Genomic DNA, 24,054 nt, shown 5'->3' on the forward strand with positions numbered 1-24,054 from the left:
TTGAGAGAGAATGGCTAGACAGTCCAGAGGTGTCAGAAACTTAAACAAAAAACTCTCCTGCCCCCCCCCCCACCCTGAGAATTACAGTAGTTGAAATGTGGTAGTCGTCAAGTAAAATGTGTTGTTGTTTCTGTTAATTTTAGTTTGCCATACTATTTTATGTTGAATCTTCATACCTGTTTTTGTCTCTTTTGCTCCTATCAAATCTGGTTATAACTTCCTTGACCACTGAATGATCAAAACTGAACCAGTGTTAACTTCATTTACCTTCTCTGCCTATTTTAAGAAAATGAGCTGCTGTTTAAAAATTAAGACTTCTGACTTATCAGAAGTCTTATGAATCTTATGATCTACTTATCATAATGATAAGTATATGAACATATGAATCTCCAATCCCCTTGAAGGCATCAGGAGCTTTAAAAATCTGACTGAAACACAAATGTATTGCTTTTCCATGTTTGTTGTAAATCCCTAAATTCCTATAAAGGAATAAAAATCTAACTTTTATCTGGGAAACCAATGTTGGTAGAGAGAGCTATAAAAAGCTAGGTAGTGGATGCAGCAGATTTGGAGACTGAACTTGAGATTACAGTATCAAACTTTTAAACAGTTGTAAGACTGATAAAGAGGTCATAGTTTGGGTTCATCTGTTTCTTATTGCTGGAAAAAAAACATTTTACTAGGCATTCAGCAAAAGATCGTATAAATGATTGTTATTCATAAATGTTATCTGAGATGAAAATTTAAATCTCTATCAATTTTGTTTCAGGAAGAAAAGTAGTTATAACAGACTGTGTTTAATGGTGGGAAAAACCCCTCCATCTCTTACAGATGTGGTGCAGTATAGTACTGTAGTTACACTGTAGTTGCTCATATGCTACCTCTGTTATCGCAGTACGATGGTATGAGTGGGTTTGATCTTCGGTGTGAATTTCTGCATTCATCCCTGGTAATCAAAAAAAGAGAGCATTTAGTCCACACCTGTGTGTTCTTGTCTATCCCAAACTCAAACTGTTTTTTTTTCTCTCTCACTTTATTTTCCCTTGCTTTATAAATCCTGAGCACCTTTTCTCTGTGCTCAGTAGTGAAGTTGGAATGCATGATACTGCTTCCGTTTGCTCCTGAGCTGTTATAAGAAAATGTTCTCTTTTCAGTTGTGATGTAAAGCCTTGTATGTAATTGGGCCTGGCTGAGCTGTTCATCTGCCCAAGGTCTTGGTGAAGTCGGTGAATTTTTAGGTGCACAGCTGACTTCTATATGTGGCAGGATTCTTCTGGGCCTGAAAGTGCAAGGCACAGAATAGCATTATATTCTTTAACTCATTAGAGAAACTTCATTGATTGGCATTATCCAATAGGATCTTTCTTTTTTTCCAGATATAAATATTTCCTCCTTCAGTATTTGTATCTTCAGAGTCACCATGTATAATTGTCTTGCATACTACATGTGTGTTGCTTTGCTAAAACTGCAAATACAAAGTCAGCTTCCTGCTTTGTGGGGCTTTGGTAGTCCAGAATCCTAGTGAAATTTTTCTCTTGCATAATTATGGTTGTAACGGTATCATTTCTTAGCATGGCCTAGTTACTTGCTTTGAGGAGGTCCAAAGTTGTAACAGAACTAAGAACTAAATTATTTAGCAGCTGAGTTTCTGGGTGTCTGATACACTTTTTAATGTATGTATGTAGTATAAATGTTTTATTTATTCATCATACTTTGAGCTCTGTATTGCTAAAAAAACAAGAATTTTTTTTCTTCTAGCGCTTCTGACATTGCTTTCAGACCCTTTAATTATGTTTACCTGGATTAATGCACCCTACACTAACAATTTTCAATTAGTACAGTTAATATTACTATTTTTAACTTAAATCTTTGACAAAGTATATTCATTTTTATTTTTATATTGTTTGAACAGCCTACAGAATATAGTCTTTTCTAAGGTTGCAGGAAAATAAGCTGAAACACCAGTATGAAGATATGAGAGTGAACTAGGAAGTTCTGACTTGTCCAGTTTAGGCGTATAGAAGTCTTTGATTTTAATAAAAACTAATAAGCATACTGCTGTCGTTTTAGTGGAATCCATAAAATTATTTTAAACAGTGCTTTGAGAGAAAGCCAGATTAGTACATTTTAAATCCTCAGCTTCCCATATTTTGTGGTTTTCTCTCCTTGCTTCAGTGCAGTTTCATTCCATAAACAAGAAAAGTGATGTACCTTACTATTCTTGTCTGTTGTGCTTCTTGGGAGATAATGATAATGCATTGAAAAAAAGACTTCATTCAAAGATATCTGTGTATTGTTTATTTGTATAATTATTTCTGTACTAATTCATCCTTTCTTTTCAAGGTATTTATTCACATTTTGGGGGCAGAAATCTGGGACAGCATTAGAAGACTACGTTAGTGTATCACAGTGTGAAAGACTATAAAGGTTTGATCATTGACCTGTGCTGTGCTACGGGGGGGGGGTAGGGGGGGGGGGAAGGAGAGAAAGAAAAAAGAAAAAAACAGTCCAGGCAGGTGAGAGAATAAAAATTTGGGTTATTTTTTTTAAAAAAGTGCATGGTTTTTAAGCTATAGTGAGGTAAAAGTAATAGAACTAGTTTATATGTGAATGTTAATAATTATCTTAAAATTTGTTAGTACCATAAACCTGTCTAAATGTAGGAAGTTCTGCGAGATCCCTTAGCAGCCTAAGCAGAACTGCCAGCTGCCCTGCTCCTGCTGTCTTCCGTTTTGCAGCCCTGCTCAGCTTCTTTTAGTGCTTGGTTTCTGCACGCTGGTTTCTGGGAACAGTTTGTTTGGGGAGCATAGAAGCTGGGAAGGGTTACCTTCTCCGTGGTTTTAGATGCTGAGATAGCTCAGTTGCGCAGCCACATGAGTACTGGAGCCAGGGCAAACGGAACAGTCAAAATGATGCGGTTTGGGCTGCATGAGAGTGCTGGAATCCGGAGAGCAGTGAGACTGGCTTAGCTGTGGAGCCACAGCTGCAGTCCAGCATATGCATTATGAGGACCGCTATGTTGGGTTAGAGCCATCCATTTGCCTGTTGGTTGAGTCTGCGACAATAAGGCTGAAAATAAGTCAATAGAGTGAAGTTCTAGGCATGTAAGCTGACTTACTACAGAGCCAATTAAATATTGATTTCATATGTATCAGTTTTCTTTTCTCCTATTATGTGGCCCATCCAAGGAATTCAAGGTAGTTTACACTGGAAGTAGGTTATTTGAGATTTACTGCAGTGGACATATGGATGCATGAGCAGTTACTGTGGAAGAGATGCCACAGTGAAAGTTCCCTTCCCATATTGCTTTCCAGTAAATGGTTTCTATGTTTATATCCTTAATTAGGTAAGTTTAATTGAGTTACTAAAAACTCCTCTGTTTGAGCCGGTACAAATTTGAGCATAAATTGTTTCAATTTCACTGTAAGTTCTGAATGTTTATCTATATTGGAATTTATAATTTTTTCAGATAATAGAATCTGTGGAAGAATTTCAAAATAAAATGCATTTTTTCTCTTGTAAACTAAACTTGCAAGACCATCTGGAAAACATTTTGAAGAAAAAGAATAAAAGTCAGAGTCTTTGAAGCAGTGTTGTTCATAGTGTTCCTCTTACTACTTGTAGTTAACATACGAATGCTAGAGTAAATTTTTTGATCATGATTTTTCAGTTATTTGTTTAATTTTAGCTGCATTTCTGTTTACAAAATTTGGCAGATGGATAGTTAGTCATCTATTTTAGAGCACCTGTTCTTAACTGTAGTTTGACCGTAACGTGAAACATCATATGTTTAGTCCATAATGATGATTGTGTTTATATATGTGAAATACCCTACGAATACACTCATTCTTTTAAAAATCTTTATATATCCAGAATGTAGATCATGCTCAACTTGTTCATCTTGTGGACCAAGTACAGGAAATGTTTATATTTATTCCACTTCTCCCTCCCTTCTCTAATTTGTTATAGGATGTGGCATATCCTCAAAGGTTAAAGAAAAAAAAGTGCTTCTGAAGTTCTGACAGCTGTGAAAACAGTTTGCTTGTGATTCACAGTAAAGCAATCCTCTTAAGATAAAATGGAGAGAAAATCACATGCTGGAGAACCAGTTATGCCTGGTTTCCTAGGGATGTGTCCTATATCCCAGACTCTTGCTGAATGTGTTCTCTGTGCTTGCAGGATTTGTACCGTTCAGGTTATTTCCTCACAGACTGTTGCAGGTTCTCAACCAACAGGCAAGAGGCAGCCTGTGTTGCAGTTGTGCTGAGCCACGCAAGTGCGCTTAGCCAGCAGGCCTCAAACTTGCAAGTGCTGAATTCACACTGCAGGGTTTCTGCCCGCAGCGCCAGAGCCTTGCACTTCTGTTCTCAACTCACCCCTCAGGCCTCTCCAAACTTGTGGGAGCTCTGTATCTCTGAAAGCTCTACCTCTCAGAAGCTTATTTGTTAGGAGCGACTGGCAGAAAAAGAATGACTACTTAAGCCTTACCTCCTTAGGCAACTAAAAGATGTTTTCAGTAGGAGTTTTAATTAGTAACTCTGTGGCAGAAGGAGAAAACAGTTTTTAAAAACTGCAAATAATTTCTTTTAAAGTACATGCTTTTACTTGATGGAAGAAATATGCCTTGTTAAAAATATGTCTAGGGACAAACAAAAAAAGGCTGTAATTGGGACTTTTGGGGATAAGTGTGAGAAAAAGTTAGTTTTTTATGTAACAGATTTACCTTCTTTTTTAAATAGGAAATGTGCAAGAAGTAAAGTCCAGGAAGAGCCATGGCAAAATAAGCAACTATAGAAATGCAACACTAATTTACTGTAAAATGTTAGGTGGTGTAATTTGTTAAACTGTAAGGAGTGTTGATCTGAGAGCACTGTTAGTAAAAATAACTGTTAGATCATGGAAACCTAGAGTAATTTAAAGAACAGAGGATGTGGATTGTCCCAGCCTTAAAAAAGGGAACTGAGGATGATCTCTCTAATGAACTTCATATGCTTTTGTCTGTGTTCAGTTTTGTGTCAAAATATTCTTCTGTTTGATCAAAAATATATTGCAGCAGTGTGGTCAATGCTGTGTAACATAGCTTTTCTATTTTGTATGTGGCTGAACAGGACTAAGTTCCCAGTAACTTTTTTTTTTTTTTGAGGAGGCGGCGGCCTAAAATGAGACTTGTGCAGTGACTGCAAATAAACAAAACCCGCAAACCTTCACTGAAATACTGATGTAAGGGATGACTCAGTCCCTGTTGTGGATGGGGCTATAGTGCTGCTTCCTATTGTGTTGGTTCTGTGCCTGGAGTAGTGTGTGTGGAGTTCAGAGCTCTCTTCCCGTTTAACCGTTTAACCTTTCCTTGCACTTTCCCCTCTCCCCCTGCATTTTTTGTAACAAAATTGAAGGTGTCAGTCATTGGACTTGCGAAGAAAAAATGTGTCTAAATTTCTTGCCAACAATGTTACTAGAATTCCAAATTTTTGTCTAATGACATACCTGTTTGCATGCAGTTAGTAGCCTTCTAAAATATTTGTTGTAGTATACTAGTAAAAACATTTTCTGGTAGTCTCCAGCTGTCCCAAAGTTGACTGGTTCTTCATTGTATTATTTTGGAAAACATATGCTGATGCTATACCAAATCAACTTTAAGCCAAATTATCACAAATCATTCTTTAAAAAGCTTATAAAGGTCCAGCTAAAAGTGTTCAACCTATGTAGCAGTGATGGTTTATGATGGTGATCTAGTTGAGGGATTATAATATACTTGCGCAAACAGATCCTTGTGTAACAACAGCAGAGTTGAGCTGTCATCACTGTGTTTCAAAAAACAATTTAATTCTGAAAATTTACAGTGACAATTTTACACATGACTGGTCACCTTTATTGAATGAGACAGTGTAAGAGCTAGAACAAAATTTTACCATCCTGTAGTCTAGTTGCTATGTTTCTGTTTGCAGGTTGCATACAAGAAGGGAGTACATAGACACTCCCAGCAACCGTGGAATTGTTCTTCTCCACGGAAGCCATTTCCTATATAGTAATGACAGATTGTTTCAAATCTGGACTGTAATCTACACAGCTTTGCAATATTTGCAATAGATAGTATTTATCATTAAAGCTGTGGATATTCTTATTGTCTATGTAAATGTCTTTCCCTCCTTCAGATTTTGCTTAATTATTAATGATATCTTTTTGGCAGTTGTTTTCGGGACATGATCAAACACTGAGAAAGTCTTTTTGTTTAGTTTGTTACAAGTTTCATTTTATGGGAAGAAACAGAGATGAGAGAGGCACATTACATTAAAGACAAATATTATAGACTGAAATGCAAGTCTGGGTTCCTGTTGACTGATTCTGGATTTGGCTAAAGGATTGAACAAATAATAAAAACATAAAGCATTTTAAGCCTTTTTCTATTCTACTTTTTTTGCAGATCTTTAGGAAGAGGATTCCCCATCAAGGAAAGTTCTTAAAGTTCAGTGTGTAATGTGGCCTTATCTTAATGTCAGAGATTGTGAAATGGTTAATGGAAACTCTGCAGTCTTCAAAAATTAGCATGGTAGCTGTGACTTAAAGAAGTCTGGCTTTAAGCTTGTACTACTTTAAATAGAAAAAAAAAATCACCAACAACATACAAAGAATTACTTGGAGATCTTTCAAAAATAATTGTAAGAGCTCTAAAGTAAAATGACTATAGTAGAGAGATGCTTTGTAGAATATCAATGTATTCTTCAACATAATTATGAGACAGAATAAATGAGCTTTTATCTTTTAACCCCCCCCCATACTTCAGACAGTGAAGATTGCCTAGAGCAGATGTTGCTTATAATTTTAATGAACTGAAATTTTGAACCTCTGGTTATATTGTAGAATAAGTACATCCAAAAATTTATTTATTATATAGGCACTGTCTTAGTAGATCTTGGAACAAACAACTTAGTGTGTTTCCAAGAAAAATACATCTGTGGACTTGGCTATTGAGAAAAATTGTAAAAAGGTCCAAATCATTCTATAAGGGAGAGGGCAGAGTGTATCACATATTTTGTATGAAGCCTATCTTGGAATAGTAAGTATATTTTTTCATGTAACAATGGACATATAGCGAAGAATAAGAATTGAATACCTGTTTCAAGTTGTATGTCTATCAGACTGTGAACAGATGTGGAGATCATTAAGGTTGATTTCAACAGTTGTCCTTTAACCATTCATTTTGCTTCCATTTCTTATGTACTTGCATATTGTTTCAAGAAGTAGAATGCAACTGAAAAATGTTAAAATGATTCAAATACATGTTTTTCTTTGGAGACTATACTTCTCTTCATGCCCACAAGGTAAATAATTCCCTGTACTAAAGAAGGAAAAAAATGTCATTGCTTTGAATGTAATCTAATCTTACCGAGTATCTTGGAGACAAGGAAGAAAAAAACCATGTATTTCACAATTTTGAGGAAAGTGAAATCACCACCCTTGGGAAGTTAAAAGGTCCAGTTCTATTTGCAAAGTAGTATTTGTTTTGTCCATAATGCTCAGGACTGTGATCAGTACTTAGCCAATGCAAATAAGACTTCCTTCCTCTTCATACAAAACCTACAAAATTATTTTGAATATGCTAGGATGAAGGCAGTGAGGAGAGGATTTGGTTATATGATTAAGATTACACTCTCCCTGAATGTAGTGCATGAATTTTTTTTCTTGTTTGCTTGTCTTGGCAATGGTATGGTTTGATATGGTTTGAGCCTAGGTTGTGTGGGTTTTGTTGGTGGGTTGTTGGTTTGTTTTCTTTTTCTTTTCCTTCTTTTATTGGTAATTTTCATTAAAGGAGTCTTTCGCTCACCCTGCCCCCCCCTGCCCCAGGAGAACTTGGTTATGGTTTTTTGGCCTGTTGACCAAAATTATTTTTTCTATTTTTTCATTACTAAAGGCTACTTACCAGACGGTTCTATGAACCTACTGGTTATGCTAGTCTCTGCATAGACAGCCCTGTTTGGTTGGAATGAAATATGACAATTTCAAAATACTTTTCCTTGTGCAGTTCCTTAGTATGAAAGAGGATAGTGGACAAAATATGAACACTTGATTTTTTTTATCTGAAGTCTAAGCTACTTTCACAAGCAGTCTTTACCCTTTATTTCACCTGTTTATTAAACCGCAACTTTTGAGAAGTGTTGCCTTCATGTAGGAAGGCTGCAGAGGAGTATATACATGAGAACTGATTTCTTGCTTATGAACATCCTAAAGATTAGGAATAGAAAATAAGCTATCATTTCTTTTTAGTAGTTGCAAAATGGCTTTATTGTCCATGATCAGGGTGTAAAATAGAACAGCATTTTTTAAAGTCTGAATGGCTTTATCCTAGTGACTAACAATTGAGTATGCTTATAACAACTTAAAACCTAATGCTTAGACTGAGAATACCATGAAACTGTGTATTACACTTTTTTTTTTACCTTTGAGTATCTCAATTATTACGGCAGGCTGAATAAAAGGCTTGTCACTGTTGTGTAAGACTGTAACCGTGTATAAGAGAAAATTTTGCACAGAACCTGTAATCAGTCTTTAAAATTTGCATGTTTACTAGTATACTCACTAAAAACAACCAGTATTCTGTTTTTTGGCAAGCTGTTGAGTCTTTGTTTCAATCTGCTGATAGCAACGTTGTTCTGATAAATCATTTTAAATACTATTTGATAATCTACATTCTACTACAAGTTGCTATTTTTAGCTTGGTGTTTTCTGAATCCCCTTTTTCTTGGAATAGGGACTGTTAGGGTATGGAAAGACATGACTATCTTAATAGTTCTTGTAGCATTTAACTCCTCTTTCTTGAATGTTTTAAACAGGAGGTAATTCAGTTCTGTTTTTTGGGGGGTTTTTTTTTTGTTTGTTTGTTTTTTTTTTTTTTTTTTTTTTTTTTTGCTTAAACTTGGTAGAAAGTCTTAACTTTAGACTTTCTATTTGTTGTGGACATCCTGTTTATTCATTCAAATATCCTTCTGCATCCTGTGGCAATTAAATAATCCAGAACAATCAATTAAGCCTGATTTATATGTACATTTCTTGCAATATTTGTAAGTTGATAAAATAGTAAAGGATTTTTCCCCCCTGATTTTACAGTCACGGTTTGGTATCTATAGACCTATCAATATGCTAAAAGCAAGCCTGCGTCTTCCTGGGGTCTCAACTGTCGGGGGATTTTTTTTTGTTTAGCATTTGTTAAGTGATTATCAGAGGAAAAATGGAGTAGACTACAGCCTTCCAAATCATTGTGCCCTATCCCTCAAAATCAGAAACGCAAGCAACTTACGGTGCAGCTGTGCTCTTGGCAGGAAAAGAGATTTGTTTCAGTGTTGGTTCTGACTATTCCTGTATGTCACAGCAATAAAATAGATAGAGATGCACTTGTGGGCTGGACTAGAGGGAGAGGATATTGGGGGTAGCGCCATCGAGGACAACAAGTGTGCCCCTTGCAGCGGGTGCCTGTCAGGGGGGCACAGCTCCTGCCCTGCCTTCTGGTCCGTCTCCTCATGCATCCCAAGGAGTATCTGGGCTCCTGCAGAGATCTCCAACTCTGAGAATGCAGGAGAAGAATCTCCTCCTATCATCAGTAGCACTCCTAGCTTATATGCCCTTTTAAATCAAAATCCAGGAAAGCAATGCATTTGCTACTGGGGTGTCTGCCGTGCCCTCCTGGGAAGGTGAGCTCCTTCGCCGTGAGGCAGCTGCTGTGGCTGCATGCCTTTTCCTTCCTCTTCTGCTCTCTCCTGGCCAGAGAGCTCCTGAGAAGTACACTGTTGTATTGATTTTGTAGGAGCTTATGACTCTTGCTGGTTTATGTTTTGGATTTATATCGTATGTAATGTACGTATCTACTGCTATTGGATATATGCTAATAAATAAATGAAGGGGGGGATGATTCACCTTGATCTCCTGATGCTTTATAAAGCCATTTGCGTACTCTGGTTCTTATTACTATCTTTAAAAAAGTGTTCATGGTCTTCATTATATTTTTTTGTCTCTTTGATTTTAAAATAATAAGAAGAAAATGTATGCTTTTTTTAATGCTGGTTCTGACACATGTTTAAAGTGAACTGTTTTCTCTGTCCTTAAACAAAAGATCCATATGATTCTCTAGACTAAGATAAAAAGGGTTTGCATAGCCCTGTTTTACATTCTTTTCTCCTTCCCTGTGCAAAACAAACAAACAAACAAACAAAAAAAAAACAACAAAAAAAAATTTTTTTCAAAGTAGTGGTTAAGAGGGTTTCTTTACTCTCAGTAGCTCCCTTGTTCTGTAGAGTTTAGTCATAGCTAAATCTTTGTGTGGACATTGTTGACAATTAAGTATTTTAGCAGAAATATAAGGACTTAGCAAGTATTTCTGATTTTCCTTCAAGGAACTCTAGCTAAATTCAGAAATCTGAGCTGAGATGGAACAAGTCATATACCTCAGAAGCAAAATGAAATCCTGATGGTGTTGTTCAGTTCTCTTACATCTTAAACTTATGGAGGTTTACCTGACAAGCCTATAATGCAAGAATTAAAGTGAGTTTTACAAATTTTATGGCTTAGTTGTATGACAGGCATCCTATTTGTATTCGACTTTTGATCAAAATAGTTAAATTGAATGGATGCTTAGCTTTTCTCTTGGATTTCCAATTTTCTTCCCCTTTATGTACCCATTTTCATGCTTGCTTTCCACTTTCACTCCATTATGTCAGTGTTTCATGAAAGGTAGGAACTTTGATATAAACAAATACTGGTATTAGTTATAGTCTGAACAGGAACAGCTTCTTGTTCAGGAATGTGCATGGTGTTTGAATGTTACTATAGAAATGTGTTTAAGTGAGTTTTCCAGTCAGAAAAATGTTCAGTAATTTCTATGGTAAAATTTGAACTCTGATGTAATTAGCAGTTGTTGCTTGTTGGGCAACTGCAAAAAACTTTGGATTGTCCTGGTCAGATTTCCCCTGTAGGTGAGCACATCTTCTCTCTGTAATGTTGCAGAAGAGTTCCGGTGTTTTTAAGCATATCTTACCTTGTTCACGAAATATCTTATCTTGTTACTTCCACTGTCTTTTACTACCTTTTATGGGTATTTTGTTATTAACCATTATGGATGCTATTAGGGCACTTTGTTTCACTCAAGGCTCAAAGTAGTGTTTTCACTTGACATACAGGTGCAACCATTACTTCAGTGTGTCTTTTCACTGTGTTAAACTTCATTTTATAGATGTGTATCATGTTGCTTGACAAGTCAGGGCCAGGTTTAAAGTTTTTCTTCTTCTGCTTTTGAAGTCCACTATCTGTGAATTCAGAAAGCCAGTAAGTTCTTCAAGAAATATTTTCATCTATCATTAGTCTAAAACACTTTAATTTGTACTGTATTTATTTACAAATATTGAGGTGAAACGTTGGATGCTCAGTGATGGAAGCTATGGTATGAAAACCCACGTATGCAGCCTCAGTTTCAGTCCCTTGCTTTATGAAAGGTTCTTCAGCTATACCTCTTGTCTTTTCTCCCCTGTACAAGATACCTGCTTTATTGGCAAACCTGGGTGATGAATTGGCTCTAGGAATCAGTGAGAACTGTTGCATTAAGGAGGCTGTTGCCTGAGGAGCCTTTTGTTTCCCTATTGGAGAAGACAGCAAGGTGAGTGGAGGAAGTAGCAGAAGGTTATAAAAACACCAGATAGTTTCATGACTAAAACATTTGAAAGCTACCCTAGAGTATGAATTCTTTTCTTGACATTGGAGTCTCTGTGATGGCAGACAAGCTGCCTACTTGTACTTTGCAGAGGTGATCTTAATTTTCTAGCTATGCTATGCATGGCTAGGCATTGCATTGTGGTTACAAAAGATTTAGACACTCAGACTTCTAACAGAAATACATGAGTCCATTTGAGCACCTCTAATGTTAAATAAAACTAAGTATTTCAAGATGAAACACTGTTGGTTTTAGAATTTATGTATTTAAGATTAAAAGCATTAATATTTAACGTGAAAAATTGCTCACTGTGCTTCTCCATTTATGATAAACTCTTTCTTATAATAATAATAAACCATACTTACTAGAATAAATAGATTTTTGTGGAGATTGTGCCATAAATGTTAATGAATTTCTCATACACTGTAGTGATAGCATGGCAGATAAATTCAATAGAAAATGTAATAATTCACAGAACGATTCTAGTGCTGTGCAATAAATAAGGCACAAATCAATGAATGGGGGGGAATGTACTGGTTAATTAGGTGTTAAGCATTTCTTCTAACCTTGTATTATGAATAAGGTGGAAGTTCTGTTTAAAATATTATATGGTGATGTAGTTAAAGGTTATACATCTGTTTTAGTGAATAAATAGGTTAATTACAATTGCACATGGAACACTACTTATAATACTGCCTTGCTTTTGAGTGTTTGACAGAGCAGATTTAACTTCCTATTCCTAAATTCATTATGACTGGAATTACTTTCACTTTGCTTTTTTATTTTATATATACCACAGATTTCTCCATTGCAGTCAAAAATAGAACCGCTAGCAATAGTAATCCTCATTATATTGAATAGTCAGTAATGTAGCCAACGGAGGCAGTTTTCCACTGGACATTGTTTGCTGACAGCTGCTTTTTTTGTGTGTGTGTGACTTAGGAATGAGCTTCAGCTTCAGGAGGTCTTCTCTAAACATTACTGACTCTATTAGTGCTGTCTTAGTTCTGATTTTTCCCTCCTTATGACTTGACACTGAAGTTGTTTCCTTGATTCCTCAATGCAGAGTCTGCTGAGCTCCTGCTCAAGGGTCTTGTCCTGGTATGGTGTTCTCTCCTTTGCGATCTTGTTCCCTTGCATTCTTTCTCTGCCGTCAATGAATAGATGAACTGAGAGAACTGGGAAAGACTCCCTGTTTTTGGTTCTAGTTAGCACTATACCATTAAAAAGCAGTAGTTAAAGTAAAAGCTTGAGTTGTGGAGCTGCTAAGCATAGACCAATGCCTTTGGAGAATTCATCTGTGTTGCTGAACGTGTATACACGTGGACATGTTTCAAAAGCTTGTTGTCTGCATTTGGATGGATTTGCACAAGAGCTATACTAAGAGATACAGCCTTGATGCTGATTGAATTTCAAGTACCAATTTTCATACATGGGGCATTACTTACAATTTCTTTTTTTAATGCAAGTAAAATAAAGTATTTTCCTCAGTCTCGCTTCAAAAATATTTTAGCGTTTCTTCTGAAGCTTCCTCCAGTGTGTTGCCTTAGACAGAAGTATACTAAGGGAAACTTATTTTTAGCAAAATTATTAGCAGCTGCAAATAGGATCTTAACAAAGGCAAGTGAAGGGCTACGTAGAGTTCTAGCTTTGTCAATACTGTCTCAGCTTGGTGCAGAGTTTTTTTTTTTTAATGCTTTAAAATATTTTTAAGTAAAATATGAATAGTACCTAATTGTCCTGTTTACAATAAAGACTAGAACGCTCAGAGTTAACGTAGAGGCTCGAAAGTCTGGATTTGGGGCATATATTGCGCTTAGTTTAAACTTTAAACGCAGTTTTTTGTTTGAGGAGGATTGGCATCGCAGTACTGACTAATAGTCTAGTTGGAGTAAACAGTCAACTGTTTTCAGTTACAGGCAAATACAAAAATGTAGTCTGCAAGTTGTTCAAATGTGAAATTATTAAGGATTTTTGCTTACCATAACATTACTGTATCAAAATTATAATCTTGGCCGTATTTCTCTAGACATATTTGAAATAGGTTACACCCATCTTTTGGCTGCATAACACAGGGCTTTAGTTCTTAGGACTGAATTACATTTACAGGGATAATGTAGCCAATTACCCAGCTGCTACATCATCTGTTTAAAATGGCTCTTACCAATATGTTCGTCCTTACATATGATTATTGCCTTTTGAAATTCTTAGTTCTGCACCATAAAATGTTCTTTCTTTGCAGACAAGGGGACTTTTCAGTTGCAGCGAAAGTGTGAAATATTGACTTGCATGGCCTCTAGAATGAAGTATTTCCTCTGAAGATCATGTCTTAATGATGAAATATTTACTAGTTTGTTTAAAGATGACAGTACAATATCAGATTATTACAGAGACTAATGAAATAAAATGTTTCAATATACTGCTTAAAATTTATTCTACTAGGGAGAAAAATATACTATTCTTCGTAAAGACTTCATATAAGAAGTGCGAGTTGTAGTGTAGTAAGATTTAAGCACGAAGGTCTGTCTGTATAATGTTTATGCTGTATAAAGAGCCACTTCTGCTAATTCTTTATCAGCCTAGTCTGATACGCCCTAGACAGCAAACAATCGTTCATCCTTTTGTTATTCAGAAACTCTCGACTATGGCCAGAGTACTTAATACAGCATCATGTTAAAAATGTTGATAGCTTCCCTGAAATTTTCAGGACATAATATGAGGCAGTTGAGAACTTATGGGTAAAGATCAAAGGGCAGGCTAGCATGGGGGACGCTGTTGTGGGTGTCTACTACAGGCCACCTGACCAGGAAGAGAAAGTTGATGAGGCCTTCTATAGACAGCTGGAGGTAGCCTCACAATCACAGGCCGTTGTTCTCATGGTGGACTTCAGCCACCCTGACATCTGCTGGAAGGTCTACACAGTAAGGCACAACAGTCCAGGAGGCTCCTGCAGTGCATTGATGGTAACTTCTTGTCACAGGTGGTGGAGTAACCTACAAGGAAGGGTGTCCTGCTGGACCTTGTCCTTTCCAACAGAGAGGGACTGGTTAGAGATGTGAAGTTTGGGGGCAGCCTTGGCTGCCGTAACCACGAGATGGTGGAGTTTAGGATCTTGCAGGAAAGAAGTAAGGCAACAGGCAGGATTGCAACCCTGGACTTCAGGAGAGAGGACTTTGGGCTCTTCAGAGACCTAATTGGTGAAATCTCATGGGTTAAGGCCCTAGAAGGAAGGGGGGTCTGGGAGAGCTGGCTAGTATTCAAACATCACCTCCTCCAAGCTCAAGAGTGGTGCATCTCGATGAGTAAGAAGTGCAGCAAAAGGGGCAGGAGACGTGCATGCGTGAGCAAGGAGCTCTTGGCCAAATTCAGACAGAAGAAGAAAATACATAGACTGTGGAAGAAGGGCAGGCTACTTGGGAGAATTATAGGACATGAATGTGAGGGGGAATTTCTTCACTGTGAGAGTGACAGAGCACTGGAATAGGTTGCCCAGAGAGCTTGTGGAGTCTCCTTCTCTGGATATACTCAAGGCCTGCCTGGATGCAACCCTGTCTAACATGGTCTAGGTGACCCTGCTGAGCGTGGAGGTTGGACTAGATGATTTCCAGAGGTCCCTTCCAACCTTACTGATTCTATGAAAATGGCATAATTTAACTTAAGCTGATGAGGAACCCAGTATCTTACTATTCTATATAGTTAATGAAAAGTGTGCAGTATAACATCAAACTTTTAAATGCATGTTTTTGCTCTGATATTAAGTAACTGTTGCTACTGTATGGTATATTTTCTGCCAGTTTCGCTATGCAGAATTGCAGCGTGGCATTGCTGATCAAAGACATTGGTTTATTCTAAAGAATATTTTTAAATAAAATATGTATCTGGGTTGATGATTTGTCACAGCTAAGACAGCACTGTTTGAAAAGAACAACAATATTAAGTTTGATAGAAATAGTGATGGTCTTTTAACTACAAGTATGCTGCCAAGCTGCATGGCAATGATTGCTCTGCATAACACACTTTAAAGATAATTTCAGATAGCTTAATTTAGTCTGCTTGTCAGGCTTTATCATTTGTGGGAAGTTTGGGTTATTTTATTTTTCTTAGCTCAGTAATTCTTGACCTACTTGTCTGTTATAAAAATCAAAATAGTTTTTCTCTGTTGTAGACATTATCTAGCTATGCAAACTAAAATATTGTCTTTGGATTTTTGTCTTGAACTTTTTCCAAGTAACATGTATCCTGTTTACATTTTCATGCGAGTTTCCAATTAGAGTAGGAAGACCAAACAGTGTAAATGTTGTTATGATAAGCAGATGGGTGTTGTAAAAGGCAGTAAAATATAAACTGAAAGAGGAGCTCTGATATTAAGGTGCTGTCAAAAGTGCCATTTAATTTACTTGTTAAAAGTGGGAATTCAGGCTGAAAATACTTACTTTTCTTTTCTTGAAAAAGAATGGAAAGTTGTGATTTGATTGACCTAGTTTATTTTCAGGCTTTAAATTAGGTTAGATTAAAAATGGAAAGGTTAATTTCCTTCAAAGTTGCTGAATAAACTATTTAAATTAAACATTTCTTTGATAATTAGATACATTTAAATTTGATTTCTACAAGTTATTATTGTAGTTGTAGTTTTTTTACCTTGAAGTAATGTTTGTGCATTCTATGATAAGGCATTTTAGCTGAATTATTTCTTGTGCTGAACTGGAGAACATTTAACTGGAAATAGGTTTCATTTTAAGAATATCTGTTGTTGTACAGCTGTGGAAAGATAATCCCATTATAGATCCTGTTGATCTATACTTGATTAGACATACATGTTTACCTTTTTATTAAGTAGATCTTTAGCACATTCTATCCTGTTTATAATTTGTTCAATTTGAATCAGCAAAGCTGTAAGTCCAGTCAAGAAATTAATTTTTAATGCAACTCGCTTTAGCCCCTGTAATGGTATGTTTTTAACTTACTATGCACTGGTCTGTTATTGCCAGATGCAGGTTTGACTTTATTTATTCCTCTTCATTTGTCTTCATAGCTTGCAGTGTCTCTTCTTGATTATAGGCTACTTAAAAGGTCATTGTTGGTGCTTTGTATTCTTATTCAGTGCATACATGTTGTTATTTTTGGAAACTTCACTGCATTCTTGTTATTACACAGACTTTGCCCAAATTTGCTACGGGCTTATGTTTGCTATCCTTTCCTAATTGCACTAAATGGTATACCAGTAAAATAGAACAAAAATGCCAAGTATTTGGTGTTGAGAAGGAATGCAAACTGGTTGCTCCTTATTTTCTTTAGCTTGTACCTTAATGTGTGAGTGGTAATTTCTAGAGAACAAATGAAATGACTGTTTTGACTTTTCCTTAATGAGAGATTTGGAATCTTTTTATAAAGGTATCTCCAAGGATCTGCCATTGAATTACTCTAGGGAGTGCTTTTGATTATATTTTTGTCCAGTTTCAAGTAGGTTGTATTATACAGACAAGTTAACTTGTCCAGTTCTAAAATTTTGTGACTATTTTATGGCATTTAAAATAGCATTTTTAAACATTTTTCTTTCTGTTTTGGCATGTAATCTGTTGTCTATGGGTGAATTAAGGTAAGGTATTACAGGAGCACTACTTTCTGAGTTGTAGCTCACCAGTAACTTCAAAATTGTTCATTTTGCTCTGCTTTGTTTACAGTTCTAATGGTATGCTGTTGCATTTCAAAGATACGGTCTGTTGAAAGAAACCCAACATTAAATAAGAAGCAAATCTTAATTTAGGCTCTAACTTGGTTCTGTACAAAGGACGTGAAGTTAAAAACAAATATATTTGAAACAATTCTTTTTGCAGAAAAAGGTATTGAGATGCAAGCAAGCTACTTGCTGTTTTCTGTGAACAGAGTAATATTTGCCAGGTTGTTTACTGCTTGTGATAGTGAAGCATTAATGTAACAATTATCTCCGTAATAAGCGGTCATGTGTTAAAAGCTTTCTGACAACTTGACATATGACTTTAGTGTTAACTAGCTTCTGGTTGCTTTTGAAGAAGCTTACCTCCGATTAAATGTGCCTGCCTGCATGAAGCAGAGCCGGAGACTTTATGCAAATCTGGAGTCTTGTCGCTTCCCGCCATTGCTGGGCAATTGCGGCAGGCGGGAAATAGATGTGCTATTGAGAACGCCTTATTTTCAGAAGTGTTATGTATTCTGCTCACAGCGTTTGCTGAGTAGGAGCTGTAGCTAAAAATAACTAAAACGAATTTCTCTGTCTCTCTTTCTCACTGCAGGATGACGTAGTTTTGCCAAGGATTTATCAGCTAAGCAGAAAATGAGCTTAACATCCTGGTTTTTAGTGAGCAGTGGAGGCACCCGCCATAGGCTGCCACGAGAGATGATTTTTGTTGGAAGAGATGACTGTGAGCTGATGTTACAGGTAATTGCATCAGCCTTCCATGGCAACTGTCCATACTTTGGGCTTAATGCACCAGTTCTGTATTTCTTTTGAAAATTAAATTTACCAGATGCTGTGGGCCAATAGTTTTGATGAATCTTCTGTATTTGTAGGAAAAAGTTTAAATATATTGTCATTACCTATACAGTTACCATCAAAATGTAAAATATCACATTTCCTTCATATAAAGTACACTGAAAATAATGCAGGAATAGAAGATGAAATAATTCTTGCAGTATGGTCAGCAAAGTAGACTGTGTTGTGTAAGATGTGATAATGCTAAAAGTACTAGGTGCTTTCTTTTTCTGTAATTTGTAATCTCATTTAATCACATGGTTTGATGTAACTATCCCCTACAGTTGGCTCTCAACCTCAAAAGGCATCCAAAAGGTTTACTTGTGATAGAACTACTTTGTCCTTTTAGAAACTGGGTGTAAATACTCTTAATTTCCTTCTTACAACAGCCAGTATAAGGTCTTGGTAATTTATGAGGGAAATAGAAACAAAACAAAACAAACCCAATTCCTACCCAGAGGAGCGTAATCTGGGATTAGTTTTATTTTACCACTAGCTTGATGTAATGTGATGTTATGTGTGAAAGAGGACGTTTTTTCCTCCTGTTCTCTCCCATGTGACATCACTGGCATGCATCTTATTCTGTAATATGCTGGCTTAGGATGTTATACTGATAGTGAACTTCTGTTTTAGGGGGAGGAGAGGTGAAAGGATTTATCCTTTACAGCTTATGTGCACACGCTTTGTTCAAAAATTGGAAATTTGTAGGTATTTTGTTTAAGGTGCTTACACTCCTCAAGTAATTTTTGCTGATAAAGTATGTGGGGGAAATTGGTTCCCACCTCCCTTGCACACCAATAAATATATCATTCCATGTTCCTGTCTTCAGTTTTTCATTCCAGGGAGAAAAATAGAGTTGCAACTTGCTAGTATGTGGCTTCTTCAAACTTTGTATTAAAATCCATGCATGTATGTTTTCACCTGATGGTTTTTATACAAAATAATAATTTATAATTCTAAGTTAATTGCAAGAGCTAATTTTTACTGCTCTAAATTTAAGAATCCTGTTCTGTATGAAATTAGAGTTATAGATTTCTTTTCTGGAAGGTAGAAGTGGAACTCATTTCTTAGAGACTGAGAAATCGATGTCTTCATAGTATATAAACAAAAGTATATTTTCTTTTGTTTATCTACTGTTTCTGAGTATTCCTGTCTCTCCTGCAGCGCAATACGTCTGTCATACTTTTAGCCATATAACAGAGTCACTCAGATTGACTGCCTGCAAGTCACACTGGTGCTGGCAACATTGGATCCACTCAAATTTCCTTTTTACGAAATCATTTGTAGATAGTACTTTGTACCTGCAGCAAAAGTCTTACTTAGCTGAGGAGAAAATATTAAAGAGTTCTCTGTCTGATATATATGTGGCTTCCTGAAGTTACCTACCTTGATTAATGACATGGGTTTTGTCCAACACGATTGTCTACCTTGTCTTTCCTAAGTAGAAGATTTGAAATGGTCATAATAGAAGTTTTAAAACTGTCATAGGAAGCTTTTTTTTTACTTTTATGTTTGTGACAGGATCGAGTTCCTTGCTGAATGTCATTTACCTTAAATTTTGCCATAGCTGATGGATTTGCATTAGTTTTTTTTGTTATAATATATGTACATGTATGATTTGTTGTGTTTTGCAGTTATCTTGTGAGTAAATAAGGTTTTAATGGTTGGGATCTGTGGTTGATCAGTCTTTAGTGAAGTTTAATATTTGAGCATTTACTGCTTAGTGTACAATGCTTCAGTTATCATCACCTCCAAAAGTAGCTGTTTCTTTAGTTAGCATTTTTAATACATTCCAGTTGTTTATAAACATAATTTGTTGTAAATTGACTTCAGAGTTAGTAAGAAGAATCAAGGGTCCTTGTGATTTTTTTTTCATGCATATCCTATTTAGTCTGTGTTAGGCCTGCATTCCAGCATGATTATAACACCACAAACAGCTAAAGGGGGAGGAACCCACCAAAGTAAAAGCTAATAATGCGTTCTTGTTCTATATGTATAGTTCTTTGTGTAGGACCTTCCATTCCACTCTTGACAATTTGGTTGTTCTCTTAGTGCAAAGCATGTGGACAGCGCATGATAAAGCGTAAAACTTTTATGCTTTCTGTCAAGATATTACGTATTTTATACAAATCTCATATAAAAAGCAGCTCAACTCTGTGTGTTTCATAAGATTATACTTCAGTTGTGAACCTAACCATTATTATTTTAATAGAGGTTTTGTTCAAATCCAAGGATACAGATTTGCTTTTAACTGGGTTATTTTGTATATATACTCAAACATAGCATGCACTCTTCATCTTTAGCCAGCTGCTCGAATGTGTAGCTGTGCTTCTTCCACCATTCCATTTAGAAAACTTGTTGAGTCTTGGTGGTGGAACCACCTCCAAGGCAAAATACTCCACATTATTAATAAATATCCACATTTTTTTGAAAATGAAGCTGTTATTTTCTCTATTTTGAGCATTTTTCAGTAGTAGTCTGGATTTGATTGAGAGTCTTAGTTTGATGTAATGCCAACTACAAATTTATTTTAAGTGAGAATTGAGTTTTCCTGTACAGCTCTAACCACAGCTATTCTGTGGTTTTAATTATTCATGTAGTCAATTATGCATCTTATAAAGAATGATTTTGGTAGTACTCATATTTGAATTGAAGGCTGCAATAAAAAATCAGAAGGAGAAATGCCATTTGGAAGATGCGCGCAACATTTAGACTTGAAAAGACCATATGCAATGAATAAAAATTTATCCAACTATATGTGAGTAGTCTAAGATATATGAGTCTGTACATCTTCAGACAGGAGAACCATAACGTTCTGCAGAATTTCAGATGACATTGTAAAAGCCACAGACTTGAGCAATTATTTTTACCATTTCAGAAGATGTGATAATCCTTAAAGCCTCAGAGTTTTTTTTTTCTACATGTCATTTCCCTTTTAGCTTATTTTTAATAGGAGATGGCATGTGAACATAAAATAATTGATTACTAAACTAATACATATTTGAATAGCATAACATACTTCAAAAATGTTCAGAAATTCTTCTTATAATCTAGGCAAAGATAGGCTAACTCTTGTGTTTGCACAGTTGCATTACTCGAATGTGAAAAAGTGTAATCTCTAGTTGACATTGTAGGCCCAGAATAACACCCAAATGAGCAACTTCAATTTTACTGAGATAGCTTGTTTTCACTTGAGGACAGTTTATTAAATTAGAATGAGCTTTGTTGGTATATCTATATCCACATTTAAGAAACTTTACTGATGTTGTATACTAGTATAGCTTTTAATGACATAGAGTTTGTTGTTCATTTATCTATCTTTTCCTTGATTTCCCCCCACCATATTCTCCCCCTTCTCTCTTCACCCTTCAAAACTGTACAGCAAATTGGCTAAAATAAGAAGTCTAGAAATAACATAGTAAGCGTAAGCAGAAGAGGACTGATTTTACTTTGAGAAAAAGAGAAGCAATCAGAAGATGGCATGGCGAGGAAGAACAAGGAAGTAAATTAAACGGAAGGAAAATAGTATGAGCAAGTCTCAAGAGATTAAGAGGGAATGAGCTGATAAATGTAGCATTCTGAGAAGACAGGATAATCCACGAACAGAAGCACTCTATCACTCTGAAAATGCATGGCAAAGAGCTTTTCAGAACTAAGTGGCAGAGGGAGAAGGGGAACAGAAAAAACGACGTGTTTTCTCCCTTAAGAGTGGGGTTGCATGATTTGATGCGCTAGTGCACCCATAACCTGGGGCCCTTTGAACTGAGAGGCCATGGGTGCTGGTGCAGAAAGGAGAAGCACAATCTCAGGCAGAAATCTGCTCCTCTCAGTGCTGCCTGGGACCTGCTTCAGGACCATCCCAAGTCATGAACAACGAGTTGCATGGCAAGGATGGCAGAAGCAACGCAAAAACTGAAGAAGAAATTCAGTGCTGTACAGTTGTGTCAGGACACTGCACTAGCAGAGTTGCCCCTGAAGCAGACTGAGAACGAGTGGGTGCAGCTGAGGAAGCTGAGACATGGGCCACATCTAGTTGGGAACTTTTCTAGCTGTCCAAGTGCTGACGACGTGCATGCACGAAGGAAGCATGCTTTCAGCCTACGTCTTCCTGTCTACCTCATGCTGCAAGCATTTAGCTATGGGCAAGCACAAAAAGAGGCATTTGGCTGTTTGGGCAGCGGTGCCCTATTTGTTCTCTTCTGCTCTCAGAGGAAATACTGACAGGAACTGCTCCTGATCTGTGGGCTGACATTTGCTCATGAAGTAAAGAATAATTAAAAAAAAAAAAAAAAAAAAGGCTGAAGGGCTTAAGGAAGGACTGATTTAAAAAAACAAGGGGGGAGGAAGGAAAAAACAACTGATGGGAATAGTAATTCAAGGAACAGTCAGACATTTAGTGACAATGTTAAAGCTAATTTGTTTAGCAAGTTGAGATAGAGAAAAAATTTATTTCCTTATATGCTAAGAATCCCACTAAAAAACCTGGAGGATTTACTGATACATGACAGGAAACAAAATGTTTCAGAGAGAACAGCAACAAGGGAATGATATTCAGGTTTTGAAATACGTATCTAGTTAAGGAGAATAAAGGTGAAATTGATGATGTTGAACAAAATGTCAGTGGTATTATAGCCAACTGCAAAAAAAAAAAAAACTGTAGGTAAAATATCACTGAAGTTATCTTACATTTGGGGAAACATTAAGAAAATAATTATTTAATTAATCTGAGGATTATGCTATGGGCATCCAGAGCCTGAACTGGATATGATTAGAGGTCTGTTTTTTTCATACATGAACTAATTTTTTGGATGTAGTTAGAGAAGTGTCTTATGAAGAAAGCATATAATTATAATGCTGTTAGAAATAGCATCAATGATGATATCTTGATCTGTTTATGAAATACCTTATTTTGCATTGATTTTAATCTTTGAAATATTTTAGTCACGAAGTGTGGACAAGCAACATGCTGTGCTTAACTACGATGCCTCTACAGATGAACACTTGGTGAAGGATTTGGGCAGCTTAAATGGGGTAAGTTAACAACAGTACAAGGTAGTTCCTCGTAGTCCTGTTTGTTGAGCAAGAGCAGAGTAATTTAACTAGTGTTCATGAATATCTTTTCAATCCAGATGTTAAAATGGGCAGAACATTTAAAGGGAAAACTTGGTTTCTTGAGTTTTTTCCATTGAGCATTAATTAAAGGACTGGAGTGAAAGGTTCCATTAATAAGATGGCTTTGGCAGTAGAAAAATCTCAGAATAAAAGATTATTTTTCTGTATTTCAGAAATGTAGAAACAGAAAACCTTGATTTGAGTGATGGATTATATGCTTACAGATGGTATTTCAATATCTAAAATTTGGTAGTGGGAGGAGCATATCCTGGGCAGGAAATAGATTTATAGTTCATACGCTATTCATTTTTCTCCTTATTTCATACAGAAAGAGTGTTAAATAGTACTTTCTATGTGAAACTTGATTTAAGCATGCAATAACCATGTTGTGTATTGACTTATGTAACTTATTTTGCTTTTACTTCTTCAGTATCATTTTCTTGTCAAAATGTCTGTGAATAAAGTTTAAATGTTGAGTTACTACAAACAATCTACTATAGGAAAATACGTGAAATTCTCATGAGTAAAATGAAGTTTCATATGATATTTTGCATTTTAAGGCTTTTCTAGGGATTGCGTATGCACCGTTCTGGGTAAGCGTCACCTTTTATAAATGTTTTAAATGTTATAGTAGGCTATTAAACTTAGCGACTTTGTCGTATTTTTGTAGCCCTTTAGATGCTGCTTTATGAGCCGTTTATAGATAGTAGTTATGGTCTGTATGTTATATAACTTTTAGGTA

At 36.2% G+C, this 24,054-nt stretch overlaps 1 protein-coding gene across 5 annotated transcripts in view; it reads left to right on the forward strand.

Moving 5' to 3' along the window:
* The window catches only part of CEP170 (centrosomal protein 170), a 110,837-nt gene that overhangs the window by 8,056 nt on the left and 78,727 nt on the right, over window positions 1-24,054 (forward strand). For 4 of the 5 annotated variants that reach the window (XM_062572137.1, XM_062572139.1, XM_062572141.1 and 1 more), the window contains exons 2-3: window positions 17,962-18,107; window positions 23,142-23,231. In XM_062572137.1, coding sequence (XP_062428121.1) covers window positions 18,003-18,107; window positions 23,142-23,231 — 195 coding nt within the window. In that variant the 5' untranslated portion in view covers window positions 17,962-18,002. Of the gene's footprint in view, window positions 1-2,408; window positions 2,428-17,961; window positions 18,108-23,141; window positions 23,232-24,054 lie in introns of those variants that run through there. The other variant, XM_062572138.1, reaches the window with a different exon arrangement.

Source organism: Rhea pennata, chromosome 3 (assembly GCF_028389875.1).
Source record: "Rhea pennata isolate bPtePen1 chromosome 3, bPtePen1.pri, whole genome shotgun sequence".
Taxonomy (NCBI): Eukaryota; Metazoa; Chordata; class Aves; order Rheiformes; family Rheidae; genus Rhea; species Rhea pennata.